The following is a 26834-nucleotide window of genomic DNA, read 5'->3' on the forward strand; positions in this document are numbered from 1 at the left end:
TTATCTCATCTTATTGTTGCAATGGACATTAAAAAGTGACGGCTGAACGAAGATGTCCCCATGCTTTCCTTACCCACAACCCTCAGGTAATAAACCTTTTAAGTTAAGACTGGAGGAAGGCAGCCTTAAAATATGTGTATGTTAAAGTGCAATTCAAAAAATGCTTTAATTTCTTATAAAGAAAAGAAACTTTTTTAAAAATATATAAAACAGGCCCCCTGCAGTAACTCTGAGTACCCCCTAGGGGTCCCGGACCCCCTGCCAAAGACCCATCCTTTGATGAATTAGATTACAATTCAGCTCAATGTGGGTTAACACCAAATATGCAAGTAACACCGGTAAAGAGACACTTATTATGTTTTAATGGGCCACGATGGGTGAAAATGTCATATTGAATTTTATAGGGATTTTTTTCAAATGCGCATGCGCGGACCTAAAAGCATTATCTGCAGTGGTGAACGAGGATGAGGACGAGGCTTTGTGAGATTCTCCATTTCTCTTCGGTTAATCACAATACCAAATCAATAAATAAAATATACAATTTAAAGTACTGATATGAACCGGTGCCATCGATCACTGACGGTGTTGATCATTTCTGACTCTTGACTCCTGAGAGCACCGTCTGCTAAGATGAAGCAACCAGGAAGTGCTCCGTCTAATCGTTGCTCATAGCGATGTCTGTTATGAAACTGCTGGTCACCGCCCTGGGAAAAGCGACCGGGATCTTCACTGTCGTAATTGTTGTCGTTGCAGTGGTTCTGAATTATTTCGACGACCCCGTTCCGGTTAAATACACCAGGTAACGAACAGCGCAGATCTCTGTTTGCTTCAATGACAGCTGCACGCGACACATGCATGCGTTAATGCGGCTGCTGTCTCACACCAGTTACATGCAGGACGGTATGTAGTGTAACGTGAGCTAAATGCCAATTTAAGTCATGTTTAATGTCAACTGCAGTGGTCCCACCACCAGTATAAACCGCCAGTATAAACGTTGTAAGGTTTTATTTATGCGAATGTGAATACAGACTAATGTGCTCTGCCTCTGTGCTTCTACATGTTTTCTCTGCCTTAAATGTTGCTTCAATAACTGTCACTTCTCGGGTACAATTCAACATGGATATATATTTGTCTTTTTTCAGATAATGCGCCTGTTTAACCCTATAAAAACCAAACTGGTTTGGTTTCTTTCAGAAAAACAAGGAAAAGGCGATAAGCAACTCATTATGACATGGCCCGATAAATGGCAAGATATTTGTTGAAAAACAAACAAAGAAAGAAAATTACCCGAAAATAAGCACAAAAATGTAAATTTAAACAAAAAAAGGACCTAAAAAATGCTGAAAATAAAAAAAAAAATTCCCCTGTAACATAAATGTACATATATAATTATAATACTTGTATAATACATATATATAGTTAATTAAAAACAGGGATCCCACATATTTTCATGGATTTTTTTCCCCAAACTTTCCCCTGACATTTCACATTAAATTAAAAAAAAGTTTCAGAAGAAATGTATGTGATGGTAAACAAAATGCTGTTCCAAAACTTGTGATTGTGAAATTTCATGACTTTTCCTGGTTTTCCTTGACCATAGGAACCCTGTAAAAAGTAATTATTAGGTTGTTTCTTTTCACCTTTTTTTCTTGTTTTTTTTTTTTTTTTTTAACTAATTCATCGCAATTTCAGGGACATGTTTTGCCAAGTTTGTTATTGCCTTTTCCCTTTGTTTTTGAAAGAAATCAAATCAATTTGCTCAGGTCTCAAAGGGTTAAATAGCTTGTAAAAGGCATCTGAACACAGCATGAGAAAAGTGATGTCAATCCAGGTTTCAAAGAGTTTAGTAATGGGACTTTTACAGTTTTTTTATTTATTTTTTTAATATTCTACCTTAGCATTCAGCTGTCTCATTGGCTGTAATGTTTTTTCACCTCATCTTGTCAGTCTTGAGAAAGACACAAATGTTGTCTGTCATTGTCAGTCATTTTTAATTTTATAGACACAAAAGAAATGTCTACATCTTCAGCAAAGTCTTTGGGTGCTCAAAGTGAAGACATTTCACTGGTACAACTTAAAGTTTTCCTTTCTGGTTGTTTTTCAAATATAAACAGTTATCAACGGTAATGCCCAACAATGACTAAGCACTTTCAGGCCTGGCACGTAGAGATGCCCAGACTTCATTTTGATCCTCTGATTGGACCTGTTAGACTGGTTTCTGCTTCTGTATATGACAGGGGTACTACTGTTAATTAATCCATTATTCAGCTTTCAGCTCTGCCTGCCAGGTTTAGGCAATATTTCAGTTTCCAGGTTTTTAAAGCAGTGCAGTGCATTTGCGCTCTAAGATTTAAGATATCTGTATTGTCAGTAATGCTGGCTTAGATTAACAGAAGAACCCCATTGGTAATCAGAGTGAACGTCAAAGCAAACCCCTTTAAGAAACTTAGCATTTAAAGCTTCTTTTCTGTTACAATAAACAATCTCAACTCGCAAAACAAAACTAGGACTGGATTCTGAATTATATCCATCTTCTCATATCTTTGTCATAAATTGCAGTTTTTATTATTTTATACATTTTATTAATGCTGTCTACCAAGGTTGATGAGTTGATGAGAATTATACACTTGCAGCTCATAGATTGACATGGTTTTTTTCCTTTGTTATAATTTCCATTTTTATAATTTTTATATATATATATATATATATATATATATATATATATATATATTTATTTATATTTATATGTTAAAGTAATTTCAAGTTTGGGGGATTTTTTTCTTTTACCTTTAGGTTTCTTTCTATGTTCTTTTCAATAATTTTGAAGTCTTGGAGTGTTTTTTCTAATTTTAATTTTTTTTCTGTTCTTGTCATGAAACTATACAATGGGAGCTCATTTATCCAACTGCACCATGAATTTACCATTTAGTGCCCAAATGAGTATATAAAAACATGCCCTATGCCCAGATAGTAAACAACTGTTCTCCAGCATGTTTCACATTGTTACACAAATTGCCTGCAAAAAGCACGTGTGTTTAATTTTCGCCTTACCTGCACTCGTGTGTGATGTCTGCTTTGGCACACAGCATGGCAGAGGACATGAAGACTCTGGAGGAAAACTTCAGGCAGCAAAATAAAAGCTGTTTCATCCTCGGTGCCTCTGGGGAAACAGGCAGTGTGTTACTTCAAGAGCTGCTGGGGCGCAACATCTTCTCCAAGATCACTCTCATCGGACGGCGACAGCTCACCTTTGAGGACAAAGCGTATGAAAACCTGGTCAGTGGGTTGATTGAGACGTCAGTTAGCTGCCATTGCTCGTAATTCATTATTTGAGTTATTTGAGAGTGAAATTTTGTGTGTTTTCTATGCCTCCAGGTACAGGAGGTGGTGGACTTTGAGAAGCTTGATGATTATGCTGCTGCCTTCCAGGGCCATGATGTTGGCTACTGTTGTCTGGGAACGACCAGAGCGAAAGCAGGGGCTGTAAGTGTAAAGAAGTATTTCACCGATATAAAGAAGGCCCTCATCCTAATTCAGTCAGCACTGCCTAGTTTAACTGTTTAATCCGAGTTTTAGATACAGCGAGATTGGTGGGTGTGTCTCTTGATCAGCTGTATACTCTTTTGAGTCCGCTGAGGCTGCGGCTGGGTTGGTGGCCAATACGAAAATGCGCAAGCACAGCCTGTATTTCGAGCAACAGCCTCAAGAGCCAGCGAAACATCACCAGGCAATGTAAATCGTGTAATCTGACAGTGGATAACTAGGCACTGGTTAGACAGAGGAAAGTTTACCACAGGTCATTTACCCACATTGTTATTATACAAAGCTGGATGACTATCAGCAAAGTATCCTTTTAACTTTACAAATCCAATATGTGTACTTTTACAGTGTTACAGTCAAGATTTTTCTGCTGTACTGAAGCACAGAATTACAAAAATACTGTACATCTGTTGGGCTTTGATGGGATTGTTGGTCTATAGCAATGACTCAGCAGTTTCTTAGCCATGTGCAACATTTCCTCTAGCACCTGACTGATAAACTGGCTAGGTAGTGGTTGAATGTAACTAAGCACATTTGCTCAAGTACAGTAGTTAAGTATGAATTCAAGGAACTTGTACTTTACTGGAGTATTTTCTTTTCATGCTACTTCATACTTTTTACTCAACTACATTTCAGAGGGGAATATTGTACTTTTCACTTCGAACAGTTTATACAAGTACAGCTGAAATGAGTAGTTGATTAATCAATTAGCTTTTTGTGAGAAAATTAATTGCAAATATTTTGATAAACATTTAAGTCATTTTCTGTATTTTTTAATAATTTCAATTTTTTGTCTTCTTTTTTTTTTTTATCATTTTGAGTTTTAGGAGTATTTTCCCCTATTATTTTCTAGTTGTGAGTTATGAAGCATTTTTACTTTTTTTCGAATTCGTTTTACAATTTTGAGTTTCTGGGATGGTTTTAAATATTTTATTGTAATATTTTTTATATTTTTGTTGAGTTTTTTGTGTGTGTGAGTTTTTGTTAAATTCCCCCCCTATAATATCTTTGTTTTTTCAGGTGTTTTTAAAAATATTTTCTTTTCAATAATTTTGAGGTTTGGGGTGTTTTTTCTAATGAAATAAAATTAATTTTAGTTTTTTTTATATTTCTCTGCATTGGGTACCAAAAGTAGAATTTTAATACTCTCAGTTTTTTTTCCTTTTACTAAAGTAACATTTTTAATGCAGGACTTTTACTTGAAAAGGGTATTTTCACAGTGTGGTATTAGTACTTCTGCTCAAGAAAAGGAACTGAACAATTCTTCCACTACTGTGAATACACTAATATATCAAGTCTTTGTCTTATCTTTGTTCTTATTAATTACTGCAGTCATTGCAATATGAACATGTGATTTGTTTCTGTCAAAATATTTATTTTTTCTTTTATTTCCCTCTTTTATTTCAGGACGGATTTATCCGCGTTGATCATGACTATGTCCTTAAATCAGCTGAGCTCGCCAAAGCAGGAGGCTGCACACAGTTCCACCTGGAGTCCTCCAGAGGAGCCGATAAAAACAGCAACTTCCTCTACCTCAAAGTCAAGGTACTTTTTTCTTCCTTAACTGCTGGCCACATACTGATGTGCTCTTCTTTCTCGCAGCCTAAGCTTTACCTATTTGTCTCATTAAATAATGACTGTCACTGAAGGATCAACATGAAATGGATTTTCTTCCAGGGACAAGTGGAAGCAGATATTGAGGCGCTGGGTTTTGACAGATATTCCATTTACAGACCAGGGTGAGTGATTCAATCATTTTATGAGACGGATTTTACACATGAGACAGGAAAAACTGTCCCCAAACTGAACTACACATACATCAGGGTTCACACACTTCCTGGAAACAGCTGACCGATTTTTCAGTAACTGAAAATGAAAATGAAAAATAAGGTAAAGAGTAAAACATCCTGGAAAATCATGTGTTGTCCTGGAACATTATTTCAACCATCTTCTATTTTCTTTTAGCTGAGTATGAGCTTCAAGGTTATCTATCAGGGCTCCCCAAAACAGATAACATCTGAAAGGACTAAGTCATGTTCAGAATCATATTAATGTTAAACGGATAGTATTTTAAACAGGCTGCTCGTGGTTATTTTGTGGACACACACAAGTCACAACACACAGCAGCACATGCAGGTTGGATGGTAGTACACATTATGTGGCCTAAACTCTGAATAATGTAAATTGCATTATTATTATTATTCACTGTCAGCCAGTCTGTCATTCCAGCTAGTTTGAGAGCTATCAGTGGCTCTGAAACTGTCATTTTTTTCAGGTAATTTTCCTTTTTTTTAACTTTCCTGTTTGTTTATTTGTTTTTTTTGTGGGTATTTTCGGCTCATGTTCTTGTACTTTTGATTAGTTTCTTGCTTGTTTCTGGGTCATTTCTCCTTAAGTTGCTCGTTGTCTTCTTCTCATGTTTTTGAAAGAAATCAAGCCAATTTTCTCAGGTATCAATGGGTTAAATAACCCAGTCCAACACCAATACAAGCTCTAAACAATAAATACCTTTATATTTTTCCTCCCAACAGGGTTTTGTTGGTGGACAGACAGGAGAGTCGGCCCGCCGAGTGGATGACCAGGAAATTCTTCGGTGCCCTTTCCTCCGTGTGCTCTACGTCCATGTCCATCCCAATCCAGGCGGTGGCAAAAGCGATGGCGTCAAACACTCTGCTTCAGCCTGAGCAGAAGACGGAGATCCTGGAGAACAAAGCCATCGCCACCCTGGGAAAGAGTGCAGGGAAATAAGAGAGAGCAGGAAATACACTGAGGTAAGAAAAAGTATTTACACTGATAACAGACAGTATGTAAGAGTAAAGTTCCCTGACTCCGGGACATCTACTGTATGTCTAATGACATGGATGTCAAACCATTTAGACACAGGGCACTGAGAGAAAGTTATCTGCTTGTTATTTATCCCTTTTTAAATAAACATATTGTCCCAGGACAAGGACATCTGGAGCTCTGTTTATAGAACAAATTAGGTGTTATAGTAACACGATTGGATGATTTTAGGAATGATGAAAAATCCAGAGGAGTGAATCCAATGTGTGTTTTGACTGATGTGTGAAAAAGGATCAGCCCCTATGAGAAGTTATATCACTGTCTGTCAAACGCGGCGAGCTTCAGTCACCTTGCAAACTCATTTTGATAAAGATCTTACGCCTACACCTCTGAGAAGTTGAGTTTAAAAGTACACTAAAACAATAAACTCCCTATATTAAATGTACAATTTATTATATTATTTTTGCTCTAAAGCTGTACACGTGCAAAGTTAATTCTTTAGACTTTTGACGGTTCAAATTTCACTGTGACTTTCACACTACACTTTTTCTCCTGTTTCTTTACAGGTCATTCCAGCAGATGTATAGAGACAACTACATAAACATATTTAATCTTAATATTGTATTTGGGTTTCATTGCTTTTGGTATTAAATTATATTATAATATTTTCATCAGGGAATTATTGCCATTTGTGCTGAGAGACGATGTACTGACCAACTGCCTTAAAGTAAATGCTGAAGTCTATTCTGCACTAGATTGAAATGATGGATGTCTTTTATATGTTTTCATGAGATTATCATCAATATTTCACTGAGGTGTGTGATTTAGGAAAATGTTTCCATATTGACTGTATAAATAAATATAATATCTAGTGTCTGAACTATTCAACAGCTGTGTGGCATACTGTATATTGCATGCATATACACAACATCTATGCTGTGCTATATGAAAGTTAATATATTTGTTTATTTTAGATTTAACAGTATGTATAACATGCTGATTCTCATTCTTGGGTTTTGATATATTTCATTGCTTTATGTGAAGCAACACAAGTTGTGTTCAAGAGGTGAAAAAGAAATTTTATTTTTCTCTCATTGATCTAGCAGCGCCCTCTTGTGACTAGAAGTGGTTACATTCATTGGGCTCAAAATACTTCTATGATATGCGCTCCTTTTCCTCCACAAATCTGTGGTTAACATTTCAGTCCTTAAAAAAGTTATATGCATGCAAAGTTTTGAGCAGGCTAAATGAATCCTATATAATTCTTTATGGTGAAGCTTTCGTTTGCAATACAGCTTCAAGATGATTCATGTATGAAAAATCATCCGTCTGTGTTCGGATAAAATCATGGCAATGTGTTGTGTGTAACACATTATATAACATGAATGTAAAATTACAGTTAATTTATTAAAAAAAAAAGAAAAAGTAAAGTGAGGGATCCTACGGTCATGGAAAACATGTTAAAGCCATGGAATTTAATAAATATTACATTATATTACATTATGTAACATTACAGTGAATTTATTGGGGGGGGACCCCAATTTTTGTAAGAAAACATGCTCTCCAAACCTGATTGATTTGTAAAAAAAAAAAAAAAAAAGCCTATTATTATCATCCATAAAATTGACTTCTCTTTTGTTCTTCTTTATTAGTAATTTTTGGCAATTTCTTTAATTTTCTAGGCTATTTTTGTAACTTTTATTTCTTAAAAAAACAGTGTGGGGCAATTTTTATAGTAAACAAACTTTCGGGGTGATTTTTTTGATTGTTTATTTTTTCCTTTAAAAAAAAAAAGGGACATGACTTTTTGAAAGAAAATATCACCAAGATGACACTATTTTTCACAGGCAGAAACTGTGAAAACAGAATTTACTGCTGGATTTTCATATTTCTGAGAGTCCTTGAACATCCTGAAATTCTGATTAGAGTTTGAATCACATGTTTGAAAACAGTGGGAAAAGAAAAAAAGGGGTCCTAGACAAAATCATGGCAAAGTTTTGCAATTTTATCCATGAAAATATGTGGGAACCCTGTAACTTTAGAGACACAAAACACTGAGTACAGACAGTCTGTGGGTCCATATACATTTTTTGATCTAAAATATGCAAATGCTTGCTTCCTTCAACACAAGCTGCTACCTTAACAAATATTATGGCTTCTACACAGTATTCTGCTCATTTCATCAGAACTATGGCATTGAGTGGGAGAATTTACCTTAAATTGATCTTATTTGGGGGAAAGTACAGCTTTCTCATCTTCCTGCAGCTCTGGGTGTTGAAGTCCAAGCAGCAATTAGTTCAAAATGAAGAACAGCTGAGTTGATCTGCCTCTCATGCTCAGAGGACTGAAGCAGGGCTCCGGCTCTGTGCTCCCTGTTACAACACATCAGTTGTAGCATGAGTTACTATTGGGAATAGAGCAGCTGGAAACAAGCTTGACAATGAGCGCTACACATTGTTTGAGGTAAATTGTCCTGTTCTGTGTCACTTCTGATTGCAGTTTTCTTAAATATTTACTTAAATGTACTTTGGAAACTTCTGATATTAACCTGTGTTGCACTTTACTTTGCAGGCTGTTTGTGCTTTGCTTTTGGCTGCTGGTTGGTGATGTAAATTGTGAGAATACTCAGAGAGGTATCGCACAATATGTCAATATGCAACTTTAATTAAGGCTGGGATATATGGAGAGAATCAGACATCACAATATTTTTGACCAAATACCTCTGTCATTATTGCAGTGATATTGTGGGGTTGACTGTCGGTGCTTTCACACATTGCTTTGCTTGGGGGCCACTTCTTGGACTTTGGGAAGTTTCTAATATTTTAGGACATTTCTAAAATTTTAGGATGTTCCTAGAGTTTTAAGGCATTACCAAGATTTCAGAACATTTCTTGGATTTGGGGATGTTTCTCAGGTTTTAGGACATTTAGGATGTTTTTTATGATTTTGGGACATTTCTAGGATATGAGGATGCTTTTAACATTTCAGAACATTTCTCAGATTTTAGGATGTTTTTCAGATTTTAGGATTTTTTTAGAATTATAAAGTCTTTCCAGGATTTCATAACATTTCTTTGAGTTTCGGACATTTCAGGGATTTTTGGACATTTCTAGGATGTTTTGACATTTTGAGGATTTTAGGACAATATTGTGCATCCCTACTAATTATTGCTAACCATTAACTTATTGTCTTTTAAAAAATCTCATTGTATAAATATTTTGTAAAAGCACCAATAGTCAACTCTACAATAATGTCATTATATCTGGTCAAAAAAATTGCTATTTGATTTTCTTCATATTGCCCAGCTCAAAATTAATATTGTAATATAACTGAAGTGAGTTGCCTGTTGTTTTGGAAATTTCCCATCTGTGTGTTTTGTTTCAACAGGTTATGTCCAACACGTCCAAGTGGGACAGGCCCAAAGGGGAGTCCACAATGACAACAGAGACGACACAAGATGGAGAGAACCACCTATTGTCAGAATCCCTACAGCTGGTTACAAGACATCAAGTGTGGACAGACTGCAAAGTGGCAGCATTTACCCCACACGAGAAGATCACACCACTGCCTCCAAATCATCACAAATCATAAGACGTTATCCTGTTACTCCCGAGATACAAAATGTACCAAAAAGCCAAATCAACCAATTAAAACCTGGCTTCAATTCACCCTCAGTTATTCAAAGACGAAGTGATGTGGCATACAACCGCCCTGGACACAAAGCTTTTCCTGACGGCAAGAAGATTCACCAAGCAAACTCTGATTCTGTATTCTCCACAGGTGCAGTTCAGGTTCCATCACAAATCTATAATACCAGAATGAGGTCGACAGGAAGTTTTTCACCTGTTCAGGTTGACAAAGTCCCATTTAGCCTTAGACACAACAACAAAGGGGCGCCATTCTACTCCCACGGCAATAAACAAAGTCTAAATATTCAAGCTGTCAAGTCTCAGAAGATGCACGTAAACCCCATCGAACAAAATGTATATCCACAGGAGTCACGTCTCACAACCAGACCCAAAAGTTTCAATCAGGGCAGAACAAACTTTTTACAAACAGTTTTAAAACCCAAAGACAAGCAGACTGACTCAGTCGTGGAGGGACAATCTCCTGACAGAAATTCAGCAGGAAAAAGTGACACAAAGACTTCTTTTCCAGCATGGAGTCCCAGGGCCTATAGCAGCGATATGACGTCTGAAGCCAGAGGATACACTCACGTCCGTCGCCTCAAGCCTGCCTTTGACAAAAAAACGCCCCAAGCTAGTTCTAGAAAGATATGGGAAACAGGTTTTTCACATGTAATACACAATTCAGGCGGTTACAACCATGATTCAACAAAACCAGGGTTTGATCATCCAGCATCAAGTGAAAGGCAGCAAAATTATAATTTCGGAGGAAGCAGACCCAGCTGGCGTCCTGCCCCACCAGACCGAGCACCAAGTCCTGTCCAAGGCAAATTCAAACCTTTCCAAACACATCCTACAAATGATGCTACTCACACATCAGACAGTGAACTCATTCCCCGTCAGACAACCCTTCCTCCTAGTTTGAACTCTACTTCATCAATCGTTCCTTCAGTCGCCGCAGAATGGAGCACAAAGTCTGCTTCACCCACACCGACAGCGGGCCGAGATGCAGAGCTTACACCTCAAGCATCAAACCACGAAGGCCACATTGAGAGTTCAACAGAAATTGGATCTTCCTAGATTCCTTCCAAGATTTCTAAATATCATGAAACCATCAACCTGGAGTTTAAACTGACCTACCACATGATGCTTTCACAAACATGGGTGGCAACAACAGCAAGAGGGTAAGCTTTTGAGGTTAATTAAACTGCAGCATTTTTGGCATCTTATATGTATTTGGAGCTATATCTGTTTGCAAGAATGTGAACGCCAAAGTTGTCAAGGTTAACCCTTTGAACTCTGAGCAAACTGGTGCGATTTCTTTAAAAAAAAAAAAAATGCAAAAGGCAACGAGCAACTTGGTTCCACAAATTGCAAGAATGCAGATTTAGAAAATGATTTTAAAAATCTCGGAAAAAATATATGTATAATTATAATTTCCTTTTTTAATTTTTTTTCTTTCTTTTTTTAAAACAATTTTCAGGCAATTTTTTGTCCTTTTTGCAAATTTCTTACTCAATTTTTGGGACATTTCTTCTTTTGATGCTCATTGCCTTCTTCTGATGTTGAAAAAAACAAGCCAATTTGCTCAGGTTTGAAAGGGTTAAAGTAGTGATGGAATAACTGTTAACGAATGTTTTTCATCCCTCCAGATTTTAAACCAACCAGGAGATTGGCCGCTTGACCAGAAAGAGTATGAACCTGAATAAAAACATTTAAAACTTTGCCTAATTTGGTTCCTTCATTTTCTCTTTTCAGAACGGTTTTGCTACAGTACACCATGAACAAGAATTGGTTAGAGATTAGTTTGGAAGTTAAACATAATGGTCTGATCTAATTCGGAGTATGTTTTCAAGATGTAATTCACTGTAATTATCATTTACCCTTTGAACCCTCGGCAAATTGGTTACATTTCTTCAATGACTAAGAAAAAAGGAAATGTCCCAAAACATGCAAGAAACTAATAAAAGCTACAAGAAATTACCTTGAAAAGAAGTGTTTAAAACAAAAACAAACAAGGAAATGACTTGGGAAAAGTGTGTAAAATAAATAAATAATTATTTAACACCATTTTAAATCTGTAATTTTTCTAATTATGCATACAGTTTCTCTTTTTTTCTGTAGACATTTTTCACTATAGGTTCTTTAAAAAAATAATTTTCAAAATCACATTTCTTGCAACTTGTGAACCTGCCCATTTTCTTATGCTTTTGAGGAAAATTGCACCAATTTCCTACAACTACTTAAAGAGGATACTCATAAAAGGCTTTTGAATGCAGCACACGAGAAGTGATGAAGCTCCACGTTTCGCAAACATGTAAAACATCATCTGTAAGGGGACTCCATATTGACAGCATATTTCATATCATTTGTTGTAATAAAACAGTCTTCATATTTTTGTGCCTTCGGCTTCATGTTACTCAGGGTGGCGAAGGGATGACGTGTTTTTTTGTAGACCAACCAGGAAGTTGGCATCGCACTGGTCCCCCTCGTCAAAAACCTTATAGGATTTTTGAATGGGATTTGCGATTATCGCCAAAAATGAGCTCCCTGATGAACACAAATTTATAAGACTTACACGTTTTGTTAAGCATGATAATATTCACCGATGAACATCACTTTTGTGTGTTTTGAAGCGTAAATTAAAATATCCCGAAGTAAAAAGCTATTGTTAGGCTATACACGAACTACATCGCGGTCGCACGACTTAAACGTCACAACCACGAACACTTTAAAAACACGTTAAAACGCGATCGAAAAATATTATAAACAGATAAATTTACAACTTCGAGAGCTCATCTGTAAAGCTGTAAAGGCGGACAAGTGGGTTTGATGAGTTTCTGTGTCCAGTGTGATGACGTTTAACGTCCCCGACAAACACTGTAGTCCCATGTAGCTACTTGTTAGCAACCGCCTTTTTTAAAACCGTAAACGTTAAAAATCGTGTTTAAGCAGACGTATTTTATGTTACAGAACAATACGTCTACATATTTTTAGCCTGTGTTAACCACAGACCTTATTTAAAGCATTTTACCGAAAACCCAATTCAAAAAACCCATAGACTTTACGACGAGGGAATCGGACGAGCTAAAAGGCTAATGGGCTTCCGCGTTTTGGGACTCATTACTTTACCGCTCTATTGCTTTGGCATTTACAGCTTATGTCTTCCACTAAAGATGGCAGCCAAAAGTAATTTAACTTCTGTCTCCTCTTGTAAGAAGCAAAAGCAACATTTTATTTCCCGCACATACACAAACATGTTTTAGAAACATATTTTAGTACAGTGTTTGGCTGTGATACCTGGATTTGTTGACAAGAAGCAAGCGTCATACGGTTTCAAAAACGGAGGCTGACATTTAAAAAAACGGTACCGCGTTATTTCCCGCCTATAAACTCTTTTAAAAACACATTTTAGCTTACCACCTAACTGCGACGAGACTGTTGTTTTCAGCCCGCCGCCATATTGTTTCATACACGTCATCCAACTGCGGGCGTTGCGGTGTCGTGCATTCTGGGAGTTGTAGGTTTTCCACTTTTTGAGCAAAAGCAAGTGTACTTGTCTCTTTCCTGTAGCACTCGGACTTCTGAGAGTCAGACTAATAAAAATGACAGTATTTTAATTTGTTGAAAATATATATATTGAGAATATAACCATGTTTTGTTTTCAGCTTATGTAAGAAGCTGCTGGCCTTAAAACTGATAAAATCTGTTTAAAAATAAAAGTTTATTAATAATAATAATAATAATAAATCTATTATTATTTACTCATTTATTTAAAATTATGTTACAGAAAAAATGTATTCATTCATTTTATTTTCAGCACTTTTGGGGGTTATTTTCTATTATTTTACCATTTTTTCTCTTAATTTTAGGTAATTTTCTTGTAATTTTTTACTTATTTCTTGTCTTGTTAAATTGCTTATTGCCCTTTCCCCATGTTTTTCAATTCAATTCATTTTTTAAAGGAACAATTTGGCAAAATTCAATCATAAATAATCATTAATTTTATTGAATCACAATAACTTAAGACTAGTACAGTGATATCAGATTTAATTCTCCGAGCCCTGGACAGACCAGTGATGACAAACTGCATCAATCTGCTCTGATGTAAAGAGACTGTACACAAAATACTCCTTTTTCAAGTACTGTAACAAATCGGCTAGAAAAAAGTCATCAAAATGCTGCGACATAATCAACTATTTACAAAGTTATGTTACATATAAAAAAATGTACATAGCAAAGAAGGCTAAACATTCATTGAGTTTGTGAAACTGACAGACAAATGCTTCGACAACATCCACACATCTCAGAGCAGGCAAGACGAACAGAGAATTAGTCTCTTTGTGCTTACAAGGACCATAGCAGGAGAGCCTCTATAAACTATAAACTACACACACACACACACACACACACACACACACACACACACACACACACACACACACACACACACACGAACAAAGAACATGAGCCACAAAACTGAAAAGTCCTCACAGATCTGGTTTTACACTGTACGTCTCAACAGTGCTGACAACCACACACGGGGGCGACAAAATATATGTTCAGCTTTTGGCTTCCACTTGGAGATCTGAATGAATGTTGCATAGGATCAAAAACACTGAAAGCACTGGAAGCTGTGCTGGACAACATGAGCGTTAAACGTCCGCATGCCCTTCACAGAAGGCAGGCCAGGAAGTTTAAAGCAAATATTCTTTATATTTTACGCCACAGAAATGTCAAAACCGTTTTACATAATCATTCAAACACAAGCACCTTTATACCTTTAACCTCAGATGAATTATATCACTATAAACAAAGCAGCATATACACTAGATTTCACTTAATTATCAACATGTTTGTTAGGACAGTTTTTGTTCATCACAAAATCACATAGACTATGAGCGTTGACAGTTAAAGGATGGGGATGAGGTATAAAATCAGCACATCTTAAACTTCCCTCACCCAATCAACCTGCAAAATTTCAAGCACCAAAACAAACATCTATATATTTTTCTTTCTTGCTAGTGGTCCAAATATTTACACCAGCTTCACAGCACTGGGTCATACATGCATACAACTTAAATGTTTAAAACCCAAAGTACTGCTTCTCATTCAATCCCTCGGCATCGGTGTTTGATATGATGAGAGGTCGACGCCGCTCCTCGAGGAGAGAGGAGTCGACTCGGAGCCCTGTTAGGTATACAGCCATTTAGACAAATAAAGAATCGGCTAATGCACATAGTCTGTTTAGAAAAAGAGTAAGGCATTGTTTGTTACAGTTCAGTCCAGCACCAAGAGACATTTGTGCTACAACAGCCTGTTTGGGCCAATGTGCATGAAGATTTCAAAGGACTGTGAGTCAAAGCAAGAACGTAGAGGTGTAAAATGTGTATGTGTCACGCAGAAAGTTACAACACAGATAGAATAACGATGGTAAACATTAAAAGGATAAATCTAGCCACGGTGAATGTTCCCAGTTAACGCATTTCCCTCCTGAAAGTCCTTGTTTTTTTGTGGGAACTAGGACTCAAATCAAACTGTTTGGGATGTAAAATGAATGATCTTTCGGGGTGCACGATGTTGGACTAAGCATTCACTTTGGCTCGATTTATCCTCCAGCAATCGCACCGTAAACTTCCACCACAGAGGAGGAGGAAGAGCAGAAAGCTGCTGGTTGTTCATCCATGTGTTCTCAGCAGCTGGTGGCTCAGGCTCACTCCAGAGACGAGGGTCTGTATCGCCACCTGCAGGCGGCTCAGACGCGCTGCGGCTGGACGGGAGCAGGAGCGTCGCAGCCTGATGAGCTGGAGCTAATGCCGTGGCTCAGTTAAGGATGGCGGACTCCTGGCTGGTGTTTAAGATGCTGATGGCTGGTGATGTAATGACGCCGCCTCACCGAGAGTGACAGGCTGTGTGCTTTTATTGTGTCTGTCTGATGTCAGGCTCCTGAGAGAGGAGCCACGGGCCACAGCGGTGAAAAACAAACAAACAAACAAACAAAAGAAAAAAAAACAGCGCAGTGCAGTAAAAACTTTTGTTGCCCGTTTTTCTGAAATGCAGTTTGATCCTTTTAATTTTTAAATATTTGGGTTACCTGCACCCAAATTAAGGTGGCTGGATTTTGTGGCATTAAATTATACTCTAAACAAGAAGTTCTCCTGGTGAGAACAGTTCCTCCTGAAAACCGATCTCAGTGTTGGCATCACAAAGTCGACTCCAGCGACGAGTCCAGGATGTCGTCCTGGTGGCTGTTGCTGTTGGAGTCGCTGTCGTAGCTCTGCGGGCTCGATGACGTCGCTGCCTCCTTCAGACGCATCAGCATGTTCATCTGTCAGCAGAAACAAGTCTCTGTATAAGTCTCATTGGCCAAATCATTTCTTCCAAGGTTAACCTTTTGGGACCTGGATCAACATCAGTTTTCATGTGCTTCATTCAGATGCTTTTCACAAGCTATTCAACCTGTTAAAGAAAATGCTTAAAAAGCAAATTGGGTTGATTTCTTTTGAAAACGTAGGGGGAAGGCAATGAAGAAGTTGGCAAGATATGTCCCACAATGCTCAAAAAAACGACATAAAAATTATTTTGGAAAAAAAGGGTGAAAGAAAAATAACCAAAATATAATTTTAATTAGAATTAAAATTATATTACAGAAAAAAAGGTAAATATTTTTTCCTCAATCTTTGGCACTTCTTTCTGGGTAATTTCCTTGTTTGTCTTTGTTTTTTTTGCTTATTTTCTTGTAATTTTTTTTTTCTAATTTCTTGCCAATTTCTGGGCCATTTCTTGTTAAGTTGCTCATTGCATTTTCCCCATGTTTTTGCAAGATTTCAATGTTGGAAGAGAGCTCTGCAGAGTCTGCATGACTGCCCTGCCTAAGTCTGCTCTTCTTCATGTGTTTTTTAGCTCACCAGTGGGTCTGCATCGCTGTCGCTCTGTGGTGGCTCTTTCCTGACACCTTCCCTCGGGGCAGAATAGCCATCAAATCCCACATCCTCTGGGCGGAGCTGCAGCAGCGGGGGCCAATCAGATGGAGTGGGTGTGGCTGACCACGGGTAAGTGTCAATCACCCAAGCAGCAGGGTCCTCCCACGCAGCCCTGCGACCATACAGCTACAGAGACACAGAATGCAACACTGAAACACACTAGCATGTCATCCAAATTAGCATTGAGGGGTCATAGTATAGTACGTAACAACATAAAAAAGTCATGGTACAGTAAGTCTTTCACCTTCACAATAGCATAAAAAGTCATGATATAGTATGCTGTCAAAATAACGTAGTATGATAGCGTAGTATAATAGTATGTCAGAATTAGAAACTTTTTTAAATCACTCCTTTATGAGATTTCCTGTATTTTAATTAATCTATTTAATTTGTCTTTAAATTTATGTTTTAATTTTTTATTTCACTGTGTCTGGATTGGGTTTAATTCCATTATTATTACTATTATTTCTGTGTATACTGTTTATATACTGTTAATTACACTTACTCTTATTGGGTATGGGTTGTTACTGTTATTTTTGCTTTTCACTTATTTATTTACTTAATGAATACTTAATAAAAGAGGACACAGCATATCAGTGGATATTAGTATAAAATAATAATAATAATAATAATAATGGTCCCTTGGCAGGTAACAGACAATAGAAATAAGGAAAGAAAGAATGAAAAAGGAAAAAAATAATACAAGATTTGATTGTATCTCTAGCTCTCATTATCACCAGTCACCCAAAATAGCATAAAAAGTTATAGTATAGTATGTCATCCAAAATGGCTTAAAAAGATATAGTGTAGTATGGCGTCCAAAATGGCATAAAAAAGTCACAGTAATGTCGTTTAAAGTGGCATATCAAAAACATCACACTGTGATTCCTCTTCTGAGCTGATGAGAAACAGATTCCTCCCCTTCACTTCCACTCAGAGGTCGCATTCTGCTGATTAGCTGCTGCTTAATTGAATCAGATGCTAATTACATGCAGATTAAGACTACAAATTGAATCCATTTCACTTTGATGAACATAACCCCGGTCCTCTGAGAGGGCAAATCTGAACCGTTGTATTATTCTCACACTCATTACACTTCAACTCCATTCAGCTGGATCCTTTAAAAAGCCTCTCAGGATGTCAGATCACGTCTCTGTATAAATCATTACATATCATATCATATACAACAAAAATATCATAAAAATCCCAGGCCCCAAAATCAAAAATCAAATAAAAAAAATTACAAGTTCCCATTTACATAAAGTGCAAATGAAATGTTTTTGATATTTCAAGCTCACAGAGACAAAAACATGTGTGTGTGTGTGTGTGTGTGTGTGTGTGTGTGTGTGTGTGTGTGTGTGTGTGTTACCTGCAGTCCCTCTCGTACGGCCTCCAGCATGTAGGGGATGATGGAGTAGTTCCAAAGGTCAGTGAACCAAACCCTGGATCCCTCCACGTCCATGGGACAGGACAGGAAGAGACGAGGTCCTGCCGTCACAGATCACAGAGGTAAGACGCTGATTGTTTCAACACAATGACATTTATCAAACGTGAGTCAGTATCTCACCGATGGTGACGTCAGAGGAGCTGTGTGTCTCCAGGAAGCGGTTGAGGTGGTGCCAAACCCGCGGGATCCAGTCGATGATCTTCACCAGCTCCATGTTGCGCGTGCGGCTGCCGATCTCCGTCTCGATCAGCTTCCTCCTCAGGTAGCGGCCGAGGAAGCCTTTCACCGGCTCCATGTGGTTGGCACACAGCACCCACCTGATCAGAGAGCACAGGGGTATGTGACATCTTTAAAGTATTGTAGAATATGGTTACAGTTTCCCCAGATTTAAATGCATCTGAAGACAATGTGAGTCTTTCAATATGTCGAGCTGCCACAGTGGCTGGAGGAGTGAGCAGCACTTTACCTGAAGTTGTGGTGGAGCTGCAGGTTGGGGGCAGATGATGTGGCTTGGCTCATGGTGCCGATGATGTAGGGGCTGAGAGGGGAGAAAAACACGGGTTATCCTTTCTTTTCAGGTAACACCAGTTTATTAATTACACTTGCACTATAATCAATAAGTCACTCGATATGTTGCATCAGAATATAGAGGTTGACAGGGAGTTGGTCTGCTTTGCATTGTGTGATACAACTTTTGGACTGTGAGGGTCCAAGGACAGATGAATGTTATGTTATTTTGTATTCTTTATTTTGTAATTGTTTTCTTTTTGCATTTCACATAAAGCGTCTTTGATTACATAGGAAATCACTATATAAGTCCTATCTATTATTATTAATATTATCATTATCACTATATTATTATCATCATCATTTTCTTATTATTATTAATAATAATAATATGTTGTAAAGCCCTCTGAGGCAAATTTTGACCTGTGATATGAAGTGTTTGCTGTTCTAATAGGGCTCTACTTTCAGTTAAAACATTTTAAGTCACCAATGAAATATATTTTGGTTAATTGCCATGCTGTAGGTTTATACTTTACAAACCTGCATATATATATATATATATATATATATATATATATATATTTTTATTTTTATTTTTTCAGCCCTTACTTAAGTAGTGATGTCATTTAAATATTAAAGGGGTCTTCATGATCATTTTTAGCCTTATGATAGTATGTTGGCTTTCTACCAGAGCGTGTTTAGCTTTTCTTCAAAGTAGAAATAAAATGCTGTAAACAGAGTATTAAAGACAGCCTGAAGCCTCACTCACAACCCTTTATCTTGGACACATCATGAGTAAAGATGATACCTATCTCATAAGGATCTTGCTGGCAGCAAGTAACAAAATACTTGCTTAGAAAAACTGCCCCACTGCTGGCCTTTTTGTCAACATTGTTAAACACTTACATCTCCTAGAAAAGATAATCTCGTCCATATGATTGCAAAAAAAATGGTGAGAAAAACGGTGCATTTATTTGAATGAGACAGATCTCTTATAATCACTGTTTGTATCATGTGCAATAACCTACCGTAAATTAGAAACATTTGCTTTGACTCTTTAAAACCCCCAATGACCTCATACTTATCTGTTTGATTTTTTTTCTGTTTGCTCTGCTCTTTATCTGTCTTTGTTTTCCTATCTGTCTTTGGCCATGTTTACTTTGAACATACGACATTAAAACACTATGACAGTAAAATTAATAAAAACACAATACGTCCCCTTTTATTTTTGGCATGATTTTTGTGTGTATGTGTGTACTGACCAGTGCTGGTAGTTGCAGTTGAAGACGCCGTTGAAGATGTCTCCCAGAGAGCTGACGTGGTGCAGGTTGTCCAGAATGACCACCAGAGGGCTGTCCACCCCCGGGACACCGCTGCACTGCTCTGCCAACCCTGACAGGTACTGACGCAACTCCTTCAAAGAGAGACAGAGAATATTTGAATATTTGTTACCAGTCATGTTTGCTTTCTTTAAACACTGGATTTTTCTGCAAACATCTTTGTGAGCAACACAAACTATAATGTTTAGATGTCAAGTTCTTTGCTATGGTGTGTTAAAATTAACCACCTGGTGCCCTAATATGATCATCCTGCTACTATTTTATTTTTGTTTTTTTATTTATTTTTATGATTACATTTTGTAATTATTCAATCATTTTTTAAAAACTTGTAAGATGTGCAGCACATTGCAATATGTTTGAAATATGAAAGTTGGACTTGTAATTCATTTCAACAGTATTAAATTAAACGTGTACAACAGACTATTTCAATATTGGAGATTAGAAACAGAGCATGAATGGCTGACAAATTCAAATATAACCTCTAAACCATCACGACCAGTATGTTTTCTCATCCATTAAGAAAAATTCCACTCACTTTTAGCCCTCTGCAGAAATCCACAAACTTTGACAGATGTGAGCACAGAGAATACAGAAAACACATTTGTGCTTACCTTGCTGGATTTGTGGTCCACGTTGAATGTGACGACGGCGTGCGGGGTCAGAGGTCGGCCCTCCAGCAGCAGCAGGTGTCGGGACAGCTGATTGGCCAGGTAGGTCTTTCCTGTACCGCTGGGGCCCGACAGGATGACGCGTCTGTGCTCCTTCAGCAGGGAGACGTAGCGCTGCAGCATCGGCTTCGGGATCAGAGTGTCAAACACCAGCGAGTCCACGTTCTCGCTGCTCACACCTGGAAACACACAAACGTCAGGATTTTTAAGTCAAGAGATGTTTAAGTCAAGAGATGGCACAACACTGCTGCTCTTTATTAAGCTTGTAGTTATGCAGCAGTGTTGTGCCAATTAAGGTCAGACTTGAGAGAAATAAGAAAAATAGACACTGTATGAACTTGTTTTAAACTGGATTTTTTTAAAAGAATGGTGACTGTTTGGCAGTTTTTCTCTGTAAACAAAAAGATGTGTTAACTTATAACAGACTGGCAGAACAGAATAATAATTGGCAGAGGAGCTGGTACCTTTGAGCTGAATGTTGATGGTGTTGCTGTCTCCCACCAGGTAGCCGCAGGGCAGCAGCTCAGGTGTGTGTGCGGCGCTGGGGATGCTGGGCCGGTGGATTTCTCCGATGTTGTATCCCTCCACGCTGTCCGAGCTCAGACCCAGCTGACTCACCGGGTCCACATGGGTGATGTATTCCTGTCAGACACAAAATCCTGACATTTAAAGGGTGTTTTTTCTAAAAAGGATACCAGCTATAAGGCTAACTCAGGTTTAAATTAAAATGTTTTTGCCGATTAGAAGGACATTTCTGTGTGTGATACACAAAATAGTTGGAAAAACTGAGGTTGCACAATTGACTAAGCCCCATGGATGAACATAAATGTAATTAAATTACCACCAAAGTGAGGTCTTGACCTACAGCTCTTCATCGACAGAGGCTGAGAAACACTTTTAAGTACTGACTGGGCCCGGGTCACCTGTCAGTCATCTGGTACATATTTGAAGGTGTGTGTCTGCATTGAATTTTGTTTGATGAAGAGCGTGTAGCTTGAAATGTCACTTCAGTGGTAATTAAATTAAGTTTGTGTTCATTCATGGTCGCATAGTATAGTGCAACAACTCTGTTTTTTCATCTTTTGTATGATTTCTTATCCAGCACCTTGTGCTCCATCATTTGGATGTATGGGCTTTTGTATACCTTTTTATAGAGGAAATAGTTTTCTTTTAAACAACTGTGTGCATTTTGTGTCATAGTACAAAACTTGATGGCCAAGACTCAGACATTTACAAGATCCTTAATGCATTTACATCCCTTTCAAACACTGTCTTTACACTTATAATGAGGTGCTTCTGACATTGTCTCTTTATCTGATTCTGGACTGCAGGTATTCCTTTATATGTTTACCTTAAATAGGCGTCGGACCACTCCGTCCAGGACGTCCCACTTGGTTTTACCGCTCACACCGATGCAACCGATCAGAAAATGTCGCGGCCGGCCCTCCTGCGATGGAAAAACAAGACTGGTTTTAGATATCATTAAGCTTTCAGGTATGTAACAATCTTAACTGACACAAAACAGTTTGTGTTGTACTAAAACACGTCTCACCTCTCCCCACTTGCTGTCCCCGTCCAGGCTGACCACCATCTTCACATGTCGGCCCTCCTTTCTCATCCCTCCCTCTCCACCGGTGTCGTCCAGCAGCATGTCTGATAGGAGGGCAGAGCAAAGTAAGACAAAGTTTCTACATTTCTCATGAAAAATGGAAAGTTAAATGATCATTTTAAGTGTTTTCATGTTTTCACTGGAGAAAGCCAACAGTAAGCAGGTTATTCAAGTGTTTGTAAATTCACTAACATATAATGCCATCTCTGTCTGTGAAGGTAATGATTCCCTTTCTGTCTACAATGATCTCATACAGAAGCATACAGAGCACATACAGAATTGTGTGCTAGTGACAGAAATTTTTAATCTCTACTCTGAATAACTAATCTATGTATAAAACGCATTTAGGTAAAAATAAAGTCAATGCTTTTATACTTCATGCCCCAACTGTTCATGTCTGTGATATTTGATTAAAGCCCATTCAGCACCTCATGTAAATCTACCAGGAATTGTGTTTGTCCCATAACATCAGCTCTGTCTTACCCAGGCTGGTGGACTCGCTGGTGGCGAGGTTGAGGCTGTGCTGGGAGAGCGCCGGCCCGGTTCCCTGGGCCTGGCTGTGTGTGTGAGGTGGAGGGGAGGAGGAAATGGATGCCTGGGAGCCCATCCTGCTGCCCTGATTCTCCACCTTCAGACGGTCATTCTCTGCCTTCAGCTTCTCAATCTCCACCTGCAGATGTGAGAAATAGGCAATTCAGTAAGTCTTGATTTACGTTTGAACAGCACTGCCTAGTTTAACAGTTTGAGCAAAAATTACAAAGTTATTTTTGTAAAAGTTACTATCAGTGTCTTCAAAGTGGCAGGAATATTTATGCTTTAAAGGGGGGAACAAAAGTTGAACACTGAGAATGACAACTGTTGCTCAACACCCAAGTCAATGATGTCATAACTGGTGGTTATCACCAGCTGTGAGAGCCACAACCTTTGCTGTGACATCACTTTTTGGGTTGTGGCCAGAAGTGCAACATGACTTTTTGCACACTGCGATTCAGTGCTGACTTGCCCTTGAGAGTAATGTTCTCTAATATAAGTGTGTGTATGTGTGTGTGTGTGTCAGCAGACCTGCATGCGGTTCATAGCCTCCCGGAGCTGGTCCAGCTGATGAGCGGAGCTGAGCGCCTCCAGGCGGATATCGGTCAGTTTCATCTCCTTCTCCCTGAGCTCACTGCGTAGCTGCATCACCGTCTCCGCCTCGCTGTCTAAACACTCTGACAATCTGTATGTACACACATTTACAAGCAGTAAAACACTGTTTAGTGACATGAAATATTATGAATTAAGCAGACTTCTGTAGCTTTCTCATCTATACTGTTTTCACTGAGACTTTTTTGTATATATTTATATAGAAAAAGCTCTTCCCTCAGTAGTGCTACAATCACATACAGAGGACGCTGCGTACGTACAGTGAGTTGGAGTGTGTGTTCCTGAGCATGTGGCTGGAGGCTGTGGTGCCGTTGTGGGGCAGCTTAGGGGAGGACGGCAGTGACGAGTCTGTCATCTCCTCAATGTCGGAGTGGGAAGAGGCCGACTTAGGAGATTTCTTCTTGCTAAACGCCTGTTTGAAGGAGCTTCGTAGCTGCATGTGGAAATAACAGAAGGAAAAATATGGAGACAGTGAGCAGGTGAGGAACGCACACACCAAAACACACGGCTGAGAGGGAGAAGAGGATTGTGCCAGGGGGAAGTGGAGGAAAACAGCTGTGAAAAAGTGCAAGTGAGTCACAGGGAGAAAGGGAACTGGTGGTAGACTGTCTTATTACTTGAGCTACAGCTCTAAACCCAAACTCTGAGTGTGAGTATATAGCTATGGATTTATAATTATAGCTCACTGTTTTTGTTTGGGTTTTTTAAGGTAAAGTAATCTGGAATCTTATCATTGTTTTTTAAATTTATAAATGTTAAAAATCAGGTCAAGAAATTAGACACAAATTTGTTATTACTAACTTTCTCAAAATATTAAAGGAGAAATCTCAAGGGGAGCTGTTGACAGTGTGGACAGTGTCTCTTTTGGGACACAGACTTCAGATTTTTGAACACAAGAATGAGACAGATTTATATGTGTGTGTGTGTACGTGTTTCTTCACATGGAGAATTACATATTAAAAATATAATTTACACTGTATTAACTCTGTAGTTGAACCATTTCTTATTTTTCTAAACTTGCATAATGAGCAACATATTTGCATTATTTCCCAATTTTCTCTTCACTACGTAAGGCAGCAATGCTTTGTAAGCTGTACTCATCTGTGCTCCTTTTAAAAAAAAATCTGCATTTTTTGGCGAAAAATCTTTAAAAAAACAAACTGTTTGACTTTCTCTTATTATTTGACCAAGAGTTTGTGTTTGAAGGAGAAATCCACCACGTACACTTTTAACTCTTATCCCTGCTTCTTTTCAAGTTTGTGATCCCCTACAAACTTTTCAACAAACTCCTGAGAAATTCCAAAGTATTGTGACTGATAAAACAGTCACATCAGCAAGCTGTTGCTACGTTGCATTTTCTCTGTTTTCTTCTCTGCAGTCTTGCATTCTTAAAAAAAGTTTTTAAAATTGGTGTTAAACAGCAACTGTCTGTGATTTTGAAGGACATCTTTACAATTTTTTGTCTTAATAGCTGCACCAAACATATCTAAACATTCTGCCACATCAACTATAGATTTAGAGATATGAGCTCTTTTCACTACAATGCCCAATTTCTGGCAGTGTTCAAGTATTTTTGGGTGGATTTTTCCTTTTAAGAGCTGGCTCAAGCATCATAAGAGCAGTTTTCAGGGAGAGGCAGTGTTAGGGAGGAGTGGACAGGCACTACGGTGGCAGCAGAGGACAGGAGGAGGAAAAGGACAGGAGGTTAGTAACCTAGAAAAAGTGCTGGGGTTAGGCTGCTTTGTTTCTTTTATTTCACACCGCATACCATTCTTACCTCATAGACCTGCCACATGAAGCGAAGCAAAGGAAGACAGAGAGACAAAACAGCACATGTTCATATGGGTCTGCGTGTGTTAATGTGTTATGGAGGGACAGAGATTGAACCAGAGGCCCATATAAGGCTAAAGCTGGGTTTTATTTGACCTCCTGGCAGCTGCAAGCTAATGCTACATCACAACCACCATGAAACAGGAAGTCTTTCATGATCCATTATACACTCTGCGACACACACCGCCCCTATAGACTCCACACACTCTGAGTGAGCACCTGCATGGAGGAGCCTCCTGTGGGGTCTCATCTACACAAACTGTGACAGCTGGACGCACATCCACACACAGGAGGGTCGTTTATTATCACTGCGAGCTAAAGCAGGAAACTCTACACGAGCTCACATCTTTTAACAGCTACCACAGAGCACCACACCGCTCTTCCTAAAACTCAACATCTGGATCAGATAGTGACAAGCACAGGCGGCTAACACAACATTGCTTCAGCCTACGGGACAACAGAGGGCTAGAAAAGTTGCCTACGTCATCTTCCTTGACTTGACCTCCGGTGCATAAAAAAGTCTTATAACAAAAAGAAAAAAAATTGTAAGTATGTAAGATGATATTTTGTATGATTACAAGTGAAGAAACAACTAATGAAGTGACACTAAGACTAGATACTAGCCAGTAAACAATGGTTTGGTAATTTGCAGGTCAAGATTACTACCACTAAATTTTAACATAAATGTCTGATGTTTTTTGACCTGCAAACCCCCAAATCAGTCTTTACATGTAATTTAACAGGACTGACTAGACGAAAATCCTAAGCGTATTCACCTTTTCCCCAGTGAAAGATGCCTAGAGGGAAGAAACCCAAGCATGTGACATCAACACAGACATGAAAAAGCACGAAGAGACAAAGACAAAAACAAACCACCATGAGACGTGGGCTGGCTGCTTGTTAGTAGTTCATCACGCACACTGTTTAAATTTACAGCATCTCACCCAGTTCTTTTTGTTCTTTTTCTTGTTTTTGGCATCATTGTCCATGTTGGAGCCCACGCTGGAGTGGCTGGTTGCGCTGGCGACGCTGCTGACACTGTCAGAGGAGTGCTGCCTCCTGATGCGCAGGTCCGGCTGCGGATTCTGCAGATTCTGCTGCTGCTGCTGCTGTTGTGAGCTGCCGTTACTGCCGGCTGAGGAGAGACAGACGAGGGCAGGAAATACACGTGTTTGTGAGATATGTCTTTCATAAAATATCAGATATCAACCAGTCAGTGCTGTCCGCTTCATGACAGGAAAACGGCCTTCAAAGACTAAAATAGAGTATCATCATCAGCATCAGTTTTCTTGTGCTGCTTTCAGACGCTTTCATAAGCTGTTTGACCCTTTGAAGACTGGAGCTCTCAACTTCAACA

The 26834-nt window shown here is 38.5% G+C and overlaps 3 protein-coding genes across 10 annotated transcripts in view; 2 read left to right on the plus strand and 1 right to left on the minus strand.

Annotated features, from left to right (window-relative positions):
• Window positions 1-435: 435 nt before the first annotated feature.
• Window positions 436-7212, plus strand: htatip2 (HIV-1 Tat interactive protein 2). The gene is made up of 7 exons (XM_042488794.2): window positions 436-799; window positions 3087-3276; window positions 3376-3483; window positions 4948-5085; window positions 5218-5279; window positions 6072-6311; window positions 6891-7212. The coding sequence occupies exons 1-6, from the start codon at window positions 675-677 to the stop codon at window positions 6286-6288; spliced, it is 840 nt and encodes a 279-aa protein (XP_042344728.1). The 5' UTR covers window positions 436-674; the 3' UTR covers window positions 6289-6311; window positions 6891-7212.
• Window positions 7213-8632: 1420 nt separating this feature from the next.
• On the plus strand, window positions 8633-11681 carry LOC121944463 (uncharacterized). The gene is made up of 4 exons (XM_042488256.2): window positions 8633-8787; window positions 8896-8957; window positions 9712-11134; window positions 11603-11681. Exons 1-3 carry the CDS (start codon window positions 8765-8767, stop codon window positions 11028-11030), a joined length of 1404 nt encoding a protein of 467 aa, XP_042344190.2. The 5' UTR covers window positions 8633-8764; the 3' UTR covers window positions 11031-11134; window positions 11603-11681.
• Window positions 11682-13931: 2250 nt separating this feature from the next.
• nav2a (neuron navigator 2a) overlaps window positions 13932-26834 on the minus strand; it is a 138841-nt gene continuing 125938 nt past the window's right edge. For 6 of the 8 annotated variants that reach the window (XM_088070500.1, XM_088070536.1, XM_088070624.1 and 3 more), the window contains 15 exons: window positions 26422-26612; window positions 26254-26274; window positions 23908-24080; window positions 23567-23720; window positions 22988-23174; window positions 22448-22548; window positions 22247-22342; window positions 21360-21537; window positions 20839-21074; window positions 20150-20301; window positions 18847-18918; window positions 18501-18697; window positions 18303-18421; window positions 16859-17059; window positions 13932-16278 (listed from right to left, as the gene is read on the minus strand). In XM_088070500.1, the coding sequence (XP_087926626.1) occupies window positions 16153-16278; window positions 16859-17059; window positions 18303-18421; window positions 18501-18697; window positions 18847-18918; window positions 20150-20301; window positions 20839-21074; window positions 21360-21537; window positions 22247-22342; window positions 22448-22548; window positions 22988-23174; window positions 23567-23720; window positions 23908-24080; window positions 26254-26274; window positions 26422-26612 (2204 nt within the window). In that variant the 3' untranslated portion in view covers window positions 13932-16152. The remainder of the gene's footprint in view (window positions 16279-16858; window positions 17060-18302; window positions 18422-18500; window positions 18698-18846; window positions 18919-20149; window positions 20302-20838; window positions 21075-21359; window positions 21538-22246; window positions 22343-22447; window positions 22549-22987; window positions 23175-23566; window positions 23721-23907; window positions 24081-26253; window positions 26275-26421; window positions 26613-26834) is intronic. The other 2 variants (XM_088070736.1, XM_088070462.1) reach the window with 1 other exon arrangement.

This window comes from Plectropomus leopardus, chromosome 1, assembly GCF_026936395.1.
Source record: "Plectropomus leopardus strain MGB_pleo_1.0 chromosome 1, ASM2693639v1, whole genome shotgun sequence".
Taxonomy (NCBI): Eukaryota; Metazoa; Chordata; class Actinopteri; order Perciformes; family Serranidae; genus Plectropomus; species Plectropomus leopardus.